This window comes from Mus musculus, chromosome 6 (assembly GCF_000001635.26).
Source record: "Mus musculus strain C57BL/6J chromosome 6, GRCm38.p6 C57BL/6J".
Lineage (NCBI taxonomy): Eukaryota > Metazoa > Chordata > Mammalia > Rodentia > Muridae > Mus > Mus musculus.
In genome coordinates this window covers 90,007,972-90,023,167 of record NC_000072.6, presented here as the reverse complement: position 1 = coordinate 90,023,167, position 15,196 = coordinate 90,007,972, and the positions used below count along the sequence as shown (strand labels likewise).

The window sequence follows — 15,196 nt, the reverse complement described above, 5'->3', positions numbered from 1 at the left end:
CATATCAGAAAATTGAAATATCAAATCATTTGTGAACTGGTCACATACTAAAAACAGTATAGGAAATCTAAGATCTAGATGGGCAAGAATTACCTTACATTACCTTTCATTGAGAAATAATATAAAAACTAAAATAAATTTAAATATGCCATTGTCATATCTCAAAGTGTATTTTGTTAAAACTTCTGTTATATGTTTACCATCATGTTGGTTAACATAAATAATTTTAACAGGAAAACAGCTACATATTTAACATCTGGAAAAGCACATAGACAGCATGCCATGACTGACAGGTCTGATGCCAGCACATTCCCTCTTTTTTAAGGATCTTGACCATCAGTAAAGATTCACATATTTATTATCCACTCACACATGGACCTAAAGAAGTTAACTAAATGTTTTTCAGTGCTCATAAATACAAAAGGGCTAACTGTGGCATAAATGTGCATCACAAAGATATATATAGAATAACATGTTGAATCATCCAAGAACATAGCTCTTGAGGAGGAGACAATGCTGTCGAAGATGGACATCAGCACAAAGAAGGTCATGAGCATCAGGATGGTCTGGGTGGCCCTTTGCTCTGCGGATGCTTTGAGGGAAAGACTGGTACCCTGAAGATTCTGGGCCTGTTTCCTGTGCATGCACAAGAGGGCCACCATGTATGAAGTTGAGAGGACCATGAGACCAATAAGAAAGACTTCCCTGAGGACCAGCAGTGTAGAATACATGCTTTGCATGAGGTAACTCAAGGGTAGAAGAGAGCAGGACTGAGAAACATAAAGAAAGTTATTCATGGTCAAATTGAGGGTGGCAGTGATGGATATAAAGAGGTGACTGCTAATTGACATATACAGGACACTCAGGAAAATAATGGCACAGGAGATGTTATGAGAAGATTTGCGCTTGAACTTAGCTAAACAGTAGCTTCTGGGACTGAGGATTATGGCCTGGAGGACACTCAACATGCTGGTGGTACAAAGGGAGAGACCCCTCAAACTTCTGTACAGGTAGACAAGAAATTTACATATGATGTCATTCCATCCCCTCCAAGAAATAAAAATGTCTGTGGCTATGACCGCTGCAACCAGTAGCATCAGTAGGTGGATTAGGGACAAGAGACCAATGGGCAGGTCAGTGAGTCTGGGCCTGTGCCCACGAAAGAACTTGATGATATGGAAGAGAAGAAGGAAACTGTTGCCTGAGATCCCAATGCCAATTTCAGAGAAAAAGGTGTTCCTTATGTTAGAATGAGTGTGTAGTCTGCTGTTCTCATTCATCGCAAGTGAGAACAGTGGCTAAGGAGACAAGAACAATATCTCACCCATCCTCCTTGGTAACTCTACTTCCCTCACCATAATCCACTGAGGACCTCAACTCCACCTCACACCCCACAGATCATCTTACCCTTCCTAAGTTGAGCGATGGCTGTATCCTGTATCCTGTGGTGGCTGCATCAGTGTGTGAGCTCCTTCAATATTAAATACTGCATGTATCATAGATTATATCTTTTCTTATTTAGCATGTGTGGGTTTTTGTGGAGCAGAAACAGCATCTAACTTGGTAATCATACACAACACCTTCACTGTGAGCAACATTACAGACAGAGTTTTACTATTTTGGGTGAGTTTGAATGAGGAGTATTGTGTGAAAGAAACAAGTCCTTCCCAATGAAAGAGGTCCTGTGGGTTGGGTAGGCACTTATTCTATTTGGGGCTATTTTTTCTCAATATACTATAAAACCAAATTTCTTAGTATATTTATATATCAAATGTTGGGAATTGTGATCTGTGAATCCAGATGTTTTGCCTTCCATCCACAATCAGCAATTTTAACCAAGTGTGACCCAGAATACTCTGAGGCTGAACTCCAGTCACCTCTTCCTGAACATATATGCAGCTGTGTGCTTGTGTCAGGTGGACACTAGGTATTCAAGAGCATGCTGTTTACACACCAAACATGGCAGTGTTCCAGTACAAGATGGTCTCTGTAGATATTTCACCTGCTCTTCTTCTCATGAGTTGCCTGGCGTTTGTGTTCTGGGAGAGATTAGGCAATATATAATGATTGGTGAGCTCCATCCCTGTTTGGAACAGAAGATAAAAGATAAGTGAATTCCAAAACAGAAGAACATTGGAGTGGATTCCTTTCCAGAGAACTCGGGTGGAAAATTCAGTCTTTGAGTGATACTCTGTATACTTCACTTCACCTTCTATATTTCTAATCTCAATCTAGAACTGCCTCCAAGAGAAGAGCAAATTGGGCAATATCTGCAGGAGATTACTCCATGTCTTCCTTCAGGATGTGAGGTCCAGAGGAAATAGAATTACCATTAAAAGAGTTTGGGTTACACTTATTACAGAATTAAAGCAAAATGGTAAAACTCAGTCTAGAAAGACAGGCTCTGTAGGAGTCTATATTCCCTCTTTCCATAATTGATGGTTGATATTTCTCCAGAATCCTGACATGTCAACTACAAGCTTATATTCATCAATATGCTACATATGCTGCAGAAATATTACAGCTTCGTGATTAGACACTGACTCACGAAAACACCATGACCAAACTCATGTTGGGTAGGAAAGTCTTTATTGCATGTTACTGCTAATGATGCATCATCCAGGGTAGTTGGGGGAAGAACTTAAGACAGAGACTTATAGTCAGTAACTGATGCACAGTCATGGAGGTGTGCTATTCACTGGCTTTTTACTTCATGGCTTTACTTGTCTCTATTCTTAAGTAACTACCAGACTGGGGCCTACACTCACACTGAGTTGGGCCTTCTCTCATGGATCATGAATCAAGGAAATTCACCACAAATATGCCCACAGGTCAATCTTGTGGAGGAATTCTCTGAACTGACATTACCTTCCCTTTTTCTAAATGATTTACCTTGTGTCAAAGCAAACAAAGAAACAAACAAACTAAAGGAGCTGGCACAGCTGACCCCTTGTCAGGTTGACACACACACACACACAAAACCCATTACTTATACTATAATCTTGTCCCTTCTTGTTCCCAAGATATCACACTAATATCAACATTTTAATATAAAAATTCCATGTACTTTAAACGTTCTATTTTCTATAAATCTTCAAATCTCCCTCAACATACAAAACCTCTCTAAAATTTTCAGTCTCTAAAATATCCAGTTTCTCTTACATTTTCAAAGTTTTTGTAAAATATATATAGTCTCTGTAAAACTCCAAAGTCTCCATAAAACTCCAAAATACCTTTTAAATTTCAAAGTATCTTAATTCTGGGCCCCTGAAACATAAATAATAACTTAAATATTTTCTTTTTCTGAAAAGGAAGAACCAATTTCTGTCTTCATTAGACCTTCTGTTGCTTTGATAAAATACCATGATGAAAAACAAGTTGAGAAGAAAGGATTATTTTACCATATAGTTTGTAGGTCTTCATTCAGAGAAGCTGGGGACAAACCTCAAGACAGGGGCCTGGAGGCAGGAAGTGAGGGAGAAGCCATGGAGTAGTGTTGTGTACCTCATTGCCCCTTTAGCTTGCTCTAGCTACTTTCTCATGGTACCCAGGACCACCAGCCCATGTGTGGAAATGTCCACAGTTGGTTGAGACATATCATATCAAATCAATCAACTATCAAGAAAATGTACCAGGGGCCAGTCTCCTGTCAGCATTTTCTCAGTTGAGTTTCCCTCTTCTAAAATAACTTTAGCTTGTGTCAAATTAATATGAAACTATGTAGCACAGACACCAAGCATATGGAGCAACAAATTTTATAAACAAAGTCCTGTTACAGAGTAAAAATTTATCACTGGAAGTTAAGGGTGTGAGTGAAATCATTTTATACTTATTTAGAACATAAGATGTCTTAATGTAAGGTATTAGAGAAAGGTAAAGGGGATATAATTCACAAGTACAGGGTACTGGTTAAGGCATTAGACCCGAGGCAGTTAGTTAGTGAAAACATTTAACAGAGCTGATACCCTGAAACAAAAATTCTGTAGCATTTTTAGAAAAGGTTAATCCTTTATAAAATTATGGATCATGTATTCTAGATAGGTCTCTCTCTCTCTCTCTCTCTCTCTCTCTCTCTCTCTCTCTCTCTTTCTCACACACACACACATATGTATATGTATGTGTATGTGTATATGTATGGGTATATATATATATATATATATATATATATATATATATATATATATATATAATGGATGATGCTTAATTGTTACCATTTAATTGTGAAGTTCTTTATAAAACTTATGGGTTTGTTTTCCAAATCCCAGTCATAAGAATCAGAACATAGTAGGGAGTAGAAAGATATACTTCTGTTTCCCAATGGACAAGGAAACTGGCAGTTGCTTTATGGGACAAATGTCACAGGAAGCTCACACTCTGAATTTCATTTTGTGATTTGTGTGCACTGAGAGGCAGGTGAATGTTTTAAACACACCCGTGGAGCTTAAAATAGTAGCTGGCATCATGTGCATGTTGGCACCAGCTGATTAAGAAGTATGAGAATTCTAAAATACTTTCTCTCATGATATTTCTGGAAATGTACAATTTTATATAATTACATTGAACCAGTCAGAAAATAAAAGAGTAAATAAAAGAGGAAAGTTAATGAGAAGCAGGAACAAACAAGAAAGAAAATAAAGAGAAAGGAACTTGATCTTTATGAAGATGTTACCTCATCAGACCAACCAGGCAGTGTGATGTCAGCTCTGAAGAGTGGGTCCAGGTTGTGCAAGTGTCAGGGTCACTTCAGAAACCTCAGCCCTGCAAACCTGAAGCTCTTAGGAAAGTCAGGCATGAACAGAGGGTGTGACTCCTCAGCGATATTCTCAACATCATTGCTTCAGGGGTTGTGGCTTTGAAATCACCTAGAAACCTTGTCTTTCTAGAAGTGGAATTCCACAGGAGCAAAGAGAAAACTTACAGTGATGTGATTGCTTGCCATCATAACACCTCTTTACTAGGAAAGAAACAGATAACATTTCTCTAGTCATTCTGTTTCCTCCAAATTTCACTGACCATACAATTCTACATCATTTTATATCATAAAAATCATGGCTGAGCAATGGTGGCAGACACCTTAATTCTAACACTTCTAAGGCAGAGGTTTGCGGATGTTTTAGTTCAAGGCCAAACTGGTCTACAGAGTGAGTTCCAGAACAGCCAGGGGTACACAGAGAAACCTTGTCTTGAAAAATTAAACAAGAAAAAGAATCGGTAAGGCATGCGGATTCTAGACAGATATATAATTTCTAAAGAAAACCCTTTGGTGAGGATGAACCCTCCTCAGATACAAGCCACAAGGAATTCTCTACCCTGTCCCCTCCCAGCTGAACCTCAGCAGCTCACACCTTCCTGGCTTAGCATGGGTTAGGAAACCAGGAGAGAAGACCCACAATCTGTGATCTGCAGAATTAAGTGATTCTCATCTAACAGAGTTGCAGAAGAGAGTAAGCTGTGACAGGCCTGGGATCATTTGTTGTACCATGTACTCTGATTGAATTTTGCACAATGTAACAAAACAGGCTGCTTTCAAGAGACAGGAAATTCTGTACATAGTGTACATAAAGGTCACTGATTTCTGAAACATGTCCCCTTAGAAGAGACTGCGAAGTGAGTAATGAAAGGAAAGGAAGACATTTGGGCAGATTACAAAAGCAATCACTTATGGAAGAAGAAATGACAAAGAGGAACCTGAGCAGTCCTCACTTAAAGTCAATTGCAAAGGCCATGGCTGCTCAAGGCAGAAAAGTAGAAACTTCCTGTACCGCCTGAATAAAGGAAGCCCTGACGTTAGTCTTTGTGTCATTCCACGGTTACCCATGGAAAACCATGACCCATAGGATCATCAACTCAAGTGGTTTGGTAGGTGACATTGGTCCATTGGGCTAAGGGAGGGCAACTGTTTCTGAAAGAATGTGTTAAGAATTGCATTTTTAAATCTTAAAGCCTTTGTAGCTGTGTCTTTTTGCTCAGACTGGCAGTGAGAATGCTACCAGGTGTTTCTAAATAAACCTCCAAAACCAGCAGGAATGGATACCTTGGAGGTACAGAAGGACAGACTCCAGCCATCAGTAAGGTTCCTGCACAGTGCTGCTTCCCTCATCACCCAGGGATGACTCCTGAGAGGCTCGGCCTTGCTGCTAAGCAGCTGTGACCTCTCTACAAGTACATGTGTATTATCAGAATGTTATAAAGCATATTTATTCAACGACTAGAACACAGAAATGAATAATGGACACAAATATCGTGTCCTTTAGTACCATACTCACTGTTTATTATCATTCCATGTCCTGTAACTTCATCACCACGGTAACTCAGGTGACCATGCCTACCAGGCAGAATGAGGATAGTGGATGACATAATTCGTGAAGTTAAACAGGGAATGAAAAGACTCTTAAGAAAATTCCAGTCTATAAAGACCAGCAAGGAGCCCTCTCTTAGTAACCTCATCCTCAAGAGTTAGGTAAGGTTTGAACATAGAACCTATTTCCCTTTCAAAGTCTTTTAGAACGTCTAATATTCACCCTATAGCAGCCAGTATATCATCAATATTCATTTTATGGCATATAATCAAGAGGAGCAAAATTAATTATACTTGTTTAAATATGAAATTAAAACATCAGTATCTTTCAGGGTGTATACAAAGGATCACTTCTGAAAACCTCTAATGATCACACCATACAACTTATAGATGATAAAATAAATTTGTAGTTAGGTCAGAAAAAGAAATTGAAATTAGAATTAACTGGTATCTTATAAAATTTAAGTAACTTTAGGACCTTAAGGAAATGAATATTCCATGAAGAAAATGCACTTGATGCAGCATCCTGTACCCTGTGCTGAGGGCCTTCAGACTCAGTTTCCCCATGGCAGAGGGTGAAAATCCCCCTGCAGCTCTAGAGCTCCTCCTCCCACAGCCTGCCTGGGTCCCAGCCACCTTCTGGTTCTGTGCTTACTCAGGGCACTTACTCAGATGGAAGGGGTGGGGAAGGTGGAGTCTGAGCTGAGGAGATCCTGCACAGGCTTAGGTGAAGGGAGTCTTTAAAGCATCTCTGCAGCCTGCAATTTTAGTGACTGTCAGTGACAAGTTCCCACTGGAGAGCAGGGACATGTGGTATCCCACTGGAACATGTTATCTGTTGAGGTGACTCTGTTTGATAACATACATCCTGGGAGAGCTGGGCGCAAACTTTTCTCTGAAGTTTTTGGTACACCTGACAGTTAGATCAGGACACAATGTAGTCAACACTAACTTGCTATATTTCTCCTCAGGCACAGTGAGTACAAACTAAACTTCTGCTGCATAATTTATCTGCTTACCTCTGAGACTCCTGGTGCCTTACTTGAACTTCCATGTTTCTGATTAAATCTACACAGTGAGTGACAGGCTGCTTCTTCCAGGGTCCTTCAACACACAGAGAACCTGTATCCAAGAAATTTTGGTTCTGTACCCTATGAATTCCAGATTTCCAGCGCTTAGTAAACAGTAAAAATGAAATTAAAGAAAATACAGAAGTAAAGTAAGACTTGGGTGATTGTGGCTGTGCAACCATAGGCAGCTTGAACATAACTGTGCCCGAGGCCAACGCTGAACTTGATTCTTCTCCTCATGAAAAGTTGTTAGATTTTCACAAAGGCATTTTCTGCATCTATTGACATCATCCCTTTGTTTCTCTCTTAGAGCTCTGTCTTTTTCTCTCTTTTGATTCTATCTCTGTCCACTAACTAAGATATCCTGGAGAGCATGTCCCAGACACTGATATCTTATAGAAATTAGTGTGTACCCACTCTTCTAGATTACTTGTTAAGTGGCAGAAGTCCATGATAGATATCCTGCGATTCAGGTCTCAGACATTGACATCATATAGAAATTAGTAGGTAGCCACTATTCTACAGTACTTGTTCAGAGCCAGAGGTCTGTGATAGATCAGAATGGATGTTAAGTCTGGCCCTGTTATATCTTGATGGGGCCATGAACATTGTCAGCATCAAAGAACATTTGTTCCTTGTTTGTCAAACTGGGGTAGAAGTGTTTACTTCCCAGGGTGTTGAGAAAGTAAGTACTAGAGCATAGGAATTTTGTACACAGAGAGTGCTTCCTAAGCTTGTCAGAAGATAGACTGTGTATTCTCACCAGAGGACACCCTACAGGAAGCTTATGTGCTTGGCCCATGGTGGCCACCAAAAACGTATGTCTGCGAGTGTGGATCTTGTCACTCTAGTCAAAATGGATAACAATATAGCAGCTACTGTGATAAGGATGAAGTAGCTGTGGTGGTTCTGGGCCTCTGAAGCTAACTTTTGGTTTACCCTCCTTCCTCTGCCTTTGCAGAGCAGTCTTGAGTAAGACATTGAAATAGAAACAGAGGATTCTGGTCCATGGTGGCCTGGAGAGCACCATAGCAGGCCACACTGCCCATGTGAGGGAATTTTTTTTCCATTTTTTATTAGGTATTTAGCTCATTTACATTTCCAATGCTAAACCAAAAGTCCCCCATACCCACCCGCCTCACTCCCCTACATACCCTTTTGGGCCTGGCGTTCCCCTGTACTGGGGCATATAAACTTTGAAAGTCCAATGGGCCTCTCTTTGCAGTGATGGCCGACTAGGCCATCTTTTGATACATAAGCAGCTAGAGACAAGAGCTCCAGGGTACTGCTTAGTTCATATTGTTGTTCCACCTATAGGGTTGCAGTTCCCTATAGTTCCTTGGGTGATTTCTCTAATTCCTCCATTGGGGGCCCTGTGGTCCATTCAATAGCTGACTGTGAGCATCCACTTCTGTTTTTGCTAGGCCCTGGCATGGTCTAACAGGAGACAGCTATATCTGGATCCTTTCAGCAAAATCTTGCTAGTGTATGTAATGGTGTCAGCGTTTGGAAGATGATCATGGGATGGATCTCTGGATATGGCAATCACTAGATGGTCCATCCTTTAGTCGCAATTCCAAATTTTGTCTCTGTAACTCCTTCCATGGGTGTTTTGTTTCCTATTCTAAGAAGGGGCAAAGTATCCACACTTTGGTCTTCGTTCTCTTGAGTTTAATGTGTTTAGCAAATTATATCTTATATCTTGGGTATCCTAAGGTTCTGGGCTAATATCCACTTATCAGTGAGTACATATTGTGAGAGTTCCATTGTGATTGTGTTACCTCACTCAGGATGATGCCCTCCAGGTCCATCCATTTGGCTAAGAATTTCATAAATTCATTCTTTTTAATAGCTGAGTAGTAATCCATTGTGTAAATGTACCACGTTTTCTGTATCCATTCCTCCGTTGAGGGGCATCTGGGTTCTTTCCAGCTTCTGGCTATTATAAATAAGGCTGCTATGAACATAGTGGAGCATGTGTCCTTCTTACCAGTTGGGGCATCTTCTGGATATATGCCCAGAAGAGGTATTGCTGGATCCTCCGGTACTACTATGTCCAATTTTCTGAGAAACCACAAAAATGATTTCCAGAGTGGTTGTACGAGCTTGCAATCCCACCAACAATGGAGGAGAGTTCCTCTTTCTCCACATCCTCGCCAGCATCTACTGTCACCTGAATTTTTGATCTTAGCCATTCTGACTGGTGTGAGGTGGAATCTCAGGGTTGTTTTGATTTGCATTTCCCTGATGATTAAGGATGTTGAACATTTTTTCAGGTGCTTCTCTGCCATTCGGTATTCCTCGGGTGAGAAATCTTCGTTCAGTTCTGAGCTCCATTTTGTAATGGGGTTATTTGATTTTATGGAGTCTACCTTCTTGAGTTCTTTATATATATTGGATATTAGTCTCCTGTCCGATTTGGGATAGGTAAAGATCCTTTCCCAATCTGTTGGTGGTCTTTTTGTCCTATTGACGGTGTCTTTTGCCTTGCAGAAGCTTTGCAATTTTATGAGGTCCCATTTATCGATTCTTGATCTTACAGCACAAGCCATTGCTGTTCTATTCAGGAATTTTCCCCCTGTACCCATATCTTCGAGGCTTTTCCCCACTTTCTCCTCTCTAAGTTTCACTGTCTCTGGTTTTATGTGGAGTTCCTTAATCCACTTAGATTTGACCTTAGTTCAAGGAGATAGTAATGGATCAATTCGCAATCTTCTACATGATAACAGCCAGTTGTGCCAGCACCATTTGTTGAAAATGCTGTTTTTTTTTCCACTTGATGGTTTTATCTCCCTTGTCAAAGATCAAGTGACCATAGGTGTGTGGGTTCATATCTGGGTCTTCAATTCTGTTCCATTGGTCTTCTTGTCTGTTGCTATACCAGTACCATGCAGTTTTTATCACAATTGCTCTGTAGTACAGTTTTAGGTCCGGCATGGTGATTCCACCAGAGGTTCTTTTATCCTTGAGAAGAGTTTTTGCTATCCTAGGTTTTTTGTTATTCCAGATGAATCTGCCGATTGCCCTTTCTAATTCGTTGAAGAATTGAGTTGGAATTTTGATGGGGATTGCATTGAATCTGTAGATTGCTTTTGGCAAGATAGCCATTTTTACTATATTGATCCTGCCAATCCATGAGCATGGGAGATCTTTCCATCTTCTGAGATCTTCTTTAATTTCTTTCTTCAGAGACTTGAAGTTCTTGTCATACAGATCTTTCACTTCCTTAGTTAGAGTCATGCCTAGATATTTCATATTATTTGTGACTATTGAGAAGGGTGTTGTTTCCCTAATTTCTTTCTCAGCCTGTTTGTCCTTTGTGTAGAGAAAGGCCATTGACTTGTTTGAGTTAATTTTATATCCAGCTACTTCACTGAAGCTGTTTATCAGGCTTAGGTGTTCTCTGGTAGATTTTTAGGGTCACGTATATATACTATCATATCATCTGCAAAAAGTGATATTTTGACTTCTTCCTTTCCAATTTGTATCCCCCTGATCTCCTTTTGTTGTCTAATTGCTCTGGCTAGGACTTCAAGTACAATGTTGAATAGGTAGGGAGAGAGTGGACAGCCTTGTCTAGCCCCTGATTTTAGTGGGATTGCTTCAAGCTTCTCACGATTTAATATGATGCTGGCTACTGGTTTGCTGTAGATTGCTTTTATCATGTTTAGGTATGGGCCTTGAATTCCTGATCTTTCCAAAACTTTTATCATGAATGGGTGTTGGACTTTGTCAAATACTTTCTCAGCATCTAAGGAGATGATCATGTGGTTTTTGTCTTTGAGTTTGTTTATATACTGGATTACATTGATGGATTTCTGTATATTAAACCATCCCTGCATCCCTGGAATAAAACCTACTTGGTCAGGATGGATGATTGTTTTGATGTGTTCTTGGATTCGGTTAGTGAGAATTTTATTGAGTATTTTTGCATCGATATTCAAAAGGGAAATTGGTCTGAAGTTCTCTGTCTTTGTTGGATCTTTCTGTGCTTTAGGTATCAGAGTAATTGTGGCTTCATAGAATGAGTTGGGTAGAGTACCTTCTACTTCTATTTTGTGGAATAGTTTGTGCAGAACTGGAATTAGATCTTCTTTGAAGATCTGATAGAACTCTGCACTAAACCCATCTGGTCCTGTGCTTTTTTATGGTTTGAAGACTATTAATGACTGCTTCTATTTCTTTAGGGGATATAGGACTGTTTAGGTCATTAATCTGACCTTGATTTAACTTTGGTACCTGGTATCTGTCTAGAAATTTGTCCATTTTATCCAGGTTTTCCAGTTTTGTTGAGTATAGCCTTTTGTAGAAGGATCTGATGGTGTTTTGGATTTCTTCAGGATCTGTTGTTATGTTTCCCTTTTCATTTCTGATTTTGTTAATTAGGATGATGTTCCTGTGCCCTCTAATGAGTCTGGCTAAGGGTTTATGTATCTTGTTGATTTTCTCAAAGAACCAGCTCCTCGTTTTGTTGATTCTTTGAATAGTTCTTCTTGTTTCCACTTGGTTGATTTCGCACCTGAGTTTGATTATTTCCTGCCGTCTGCTCCTCTTGGGTGAATTTCCTTCCTTTTATTCTAGAGCTTTTAGGTGTGTTGTCAAGCTGCTAGTGTGTGCTCTCTCTAGTTTCTATTTGGAGGCACTCAGAGCTAAGAGTTTCCCTCTTAGAAATGCTTTCATTGTGTCCCATAAGTTTGGGTATGTTGTGGCTTCATTTTCATTAAACTCTAAAAAGTCTTTAATTTCTTTCTTTATTCCTTCCTTGACCAAGGGATCATTGAGAAGAGTGTTGTTCAGTTTCCATGTGAATGTTGGAGAAGGTATATCCTTTTGTTTTAGGATAAAATGTTCTGTAGATATTTGTTAAGTCCATTTGTTTCATCACTTCTGTTAGTTTCACTGTGTCCCTGTTTAGTTTCTGTTTCCATGATCTGTCCATTGATGAAAGTGATGTGTTGAAGTCTCCCACTATTATTGTGTGAGGTGCAATGTGTGCTTTGAGCTTTACTAAAGTTTCTTTAATGAATGTGGCTGCCCTTGTATTTGGGGAGTTGATATTCAGAATTGAGATTTCCTCTTGGGAGATTTTACCTTTGATGAGAATGAAGTGCCCCTCCTTGTCGTTTTTGATGACTTTGGGTTGGAAGTCGATTTTGTTAGATATTAGAATGGCTACTCCAGCTTGTTTCTTCCTACCATTTGCTTGCAAAATTGTTTTCTAGACTTTTACTCTGAGGTAGTGTCTGTCTTCTTCCCTGAGATGAGTTTCCTGTAGGCAGCAAAATGTTGGGTCTTGTTTGTGTAGCCAGTTTGTTAGTCTATATCTTTTTATTGGGGAGTTGAGTCCATTGATATTCAGAGATATTAAGAAAAAGTAATTGTTGCTTCCTGTTATTTTTGTTGTTAAAGTTGGCATTCTGTTCTTGTGGCTGTCTTCTTTTAGGTTTGTTGAAGGATTATCTTCTTGCTTTTTCTAGGGCGTGGTTCCCGTCCTTGTATTGATTTTTTTCTGTTATTATCCTTGGAAGGGCTGAAGTCATGAAGTAGCTGGATATAAAATTAACTCAAACAAGACAATGGCCTTTCTCTACACAAAGAATAAACAGGCTGTGAAAGAAATTAGGGAAACAACACCCTTCTCAATAGTCACAAATAATATAAAATATTTTGGCGTGACTCTAACTAAGGAAGTGAAAGTTCTCTATGATAAAAACTTCAAGTCTCTGAAGAAAGAAATTAAAGAATATCCCAGAAGATGGAAAGATCTCCCATGCTCATGGATTGGCAGGATCAACATTGTAAAAATGGCTATCTTGCCAAAAGCAATCTACAGATTCAATGCAATCCCCATCAAAATTCCAACTCAATTCTTCAACGAATTAGAAGGAGCAATCTGCAAATTCATCTGGAATAACAAAAAACCTAGGATAGCAAAAGCTCTTCTCAAGGATAAAAGTACCTCTGGTGGAATCACCATGCCTGACCTAAAGCTTTACTACAGAGTAATTGTGATAAAAACTGCATGGTACTGGTATAGTGACAGACAAGTATACCAATGGAAATAGAATTGAAGACCCAGAAATGAATCCACACACCTATGGTCACTTGATCTTTGACAAGGGAGATAAAACCATCCAGTGGAAAAAAGACAGCATTTTCAACAAATGGTGCTGGCACAACTGGTTGTTATCATGTAGAAGAATGCGAATCGACCCATTCCTCTCTCCTTGTACTAAGGTCAAATCTAAATGTATCAAGGAACTCCACATAAAACCAGAGACACTGAAACTTATAGAGGAGAAAGTAGGAAAAAGTCTCAAAGATATGGGCACAGGGAAAACATTCCTGAATAGAACAGCAATGGCTTGTGCTTTAAGATCGAGGATTGACAAATGGGACCTCATGAAACTGCAAAGCTTCTGCAAGGCAAAAGATTGGGAAAGGATCTTTACCTATCTTAAATCAGATAGGGGACCTATATCCAATATATATATAAAGAACTCAGGAGGGTGCACTCCATAAAATTAAATAGCCCCCTTAAAAGATGGGGCTCAGAGCTGAATAAAGAATTCTCAACCGAGGAATACTGAAAGGCTGAGAAACACCTGAAAAAATGTTCAACATCCTTAATCATCAGAGAAATGCAAATCAAAACGACCCTGAGATTCGATCTCACACCAGTCAGAATGGCTAAGATCAAAAATTCAGGTGACAGCAGATGCTGGCGAGGATGTGGAGAAAGAGGAACACTCCTCCATTGTTGGTGGGATTGCAAGCTTGTACAACCACTCTGGAAATCAGTCTGGCTGTTCCTCTGAAAATTGGACACAGTACTACCGGAGGATCCAGCAATACCTCTCCTGGGCATATATCCAGAAGATGTCCCAACCGGTAAGTAGGACACATACTCCACTATGTTCATAGCATCCTTATTTATAATAGCCAGAAGCTGGAAAGAACCCAGATGTCCCTCAACAGAGGAATGGATACAAAAAATGTGGTACATTTACACAATGGAGTACTACTCAGCTATTAAAAAAATGAATTTATGAAATTCCTAGCCAAATGGATGGACCTGGAGGGCATCATCCTGAGTGAGGTAACCCAATCACAAAAGAACTCAAATGAAATGTACTCACTGATAAGTGGATATTAACCCAGAAACTTTGTATAGCGAGATATAATGTACAATATGTAAAACATATGACACTGAAGAAGAACGAAGACCAAAGTGTGAACACTTTGCTCATTCTTAGAATTGGAAACTCTTGCACGCGCTCGTCTGGCCAGGAAGAACGACGCTGCAACAGGATCCTTCTGCACACGTTTATTGGGAGAGCTTGATTGTAGAGGCGAAAAGACCTCGAGCCCAGAACTGGTGCTGCTTTTATAGGCCTAGGAGGGGCGTGTCTCACACCCGGATTAGTTATGCACTAAGCCTCATTTGCATGTTCCTCATCTGATTGGCTACTCTCTCTCAGTACCTTACAGAACCTCATTATCATACCTCATTTGCATGTCTCACATCTGATTGGTTATACTCTCAGTACCTTACAGAACCTCATTATCATACCTCATTTGCATGTCTCACATCTGATTGGTTACTCTCTCTCAGTACCTTACAGAACCTCATTATCATGCCCGGGCCAGGCAGTGTCTTTGCAAAAAACTTTACTGCATATGTACACATTGGTTGTTTGTCCAATCTTATGCGTGGTGGCCAGCAGTAGTCAGTGCCACTCAGCAACGGCACATGTGGCTTCCCACATCTCCCCCTGTTTGTTTTAATAAAATGAGGCTGGACTAGGCCTGTGCAATTATGTCCATC

At 39.8% G+C, this 15,196-nt stretch overlaps 1 protein-coding gene across 1 annotated transcript; it reads right to left on the bottom strand.

The window, feature by feature from the left end:
* Nucleotides 1-347: 347 nt before the first annotated feature.
* Nucleotides 348-1,280, bottom strand: Vmn1r47 (vomeronasal 1 receptor 47). The gene has a single exon (NM_053219.2). The coding sequence runs from the start codon at nt 1,278-1,280 to the stop codon at nt 348-350; it is 933 nt and encodes a 310-aa protein (NP_444449.2).
* Nucleotides 1,281-15,196: the final 13,916 nt, after the last annotated feature.

Bases quoted from the DNA above. Each gene is read 5' to 3' on its own strand.
- Vmn1r47 (NM_053219.2), bottom strand. From the start codon at position 1,280: ATGAATGAGAACAGCAGACTACACACTCATTCTAACATAAGGAACACC.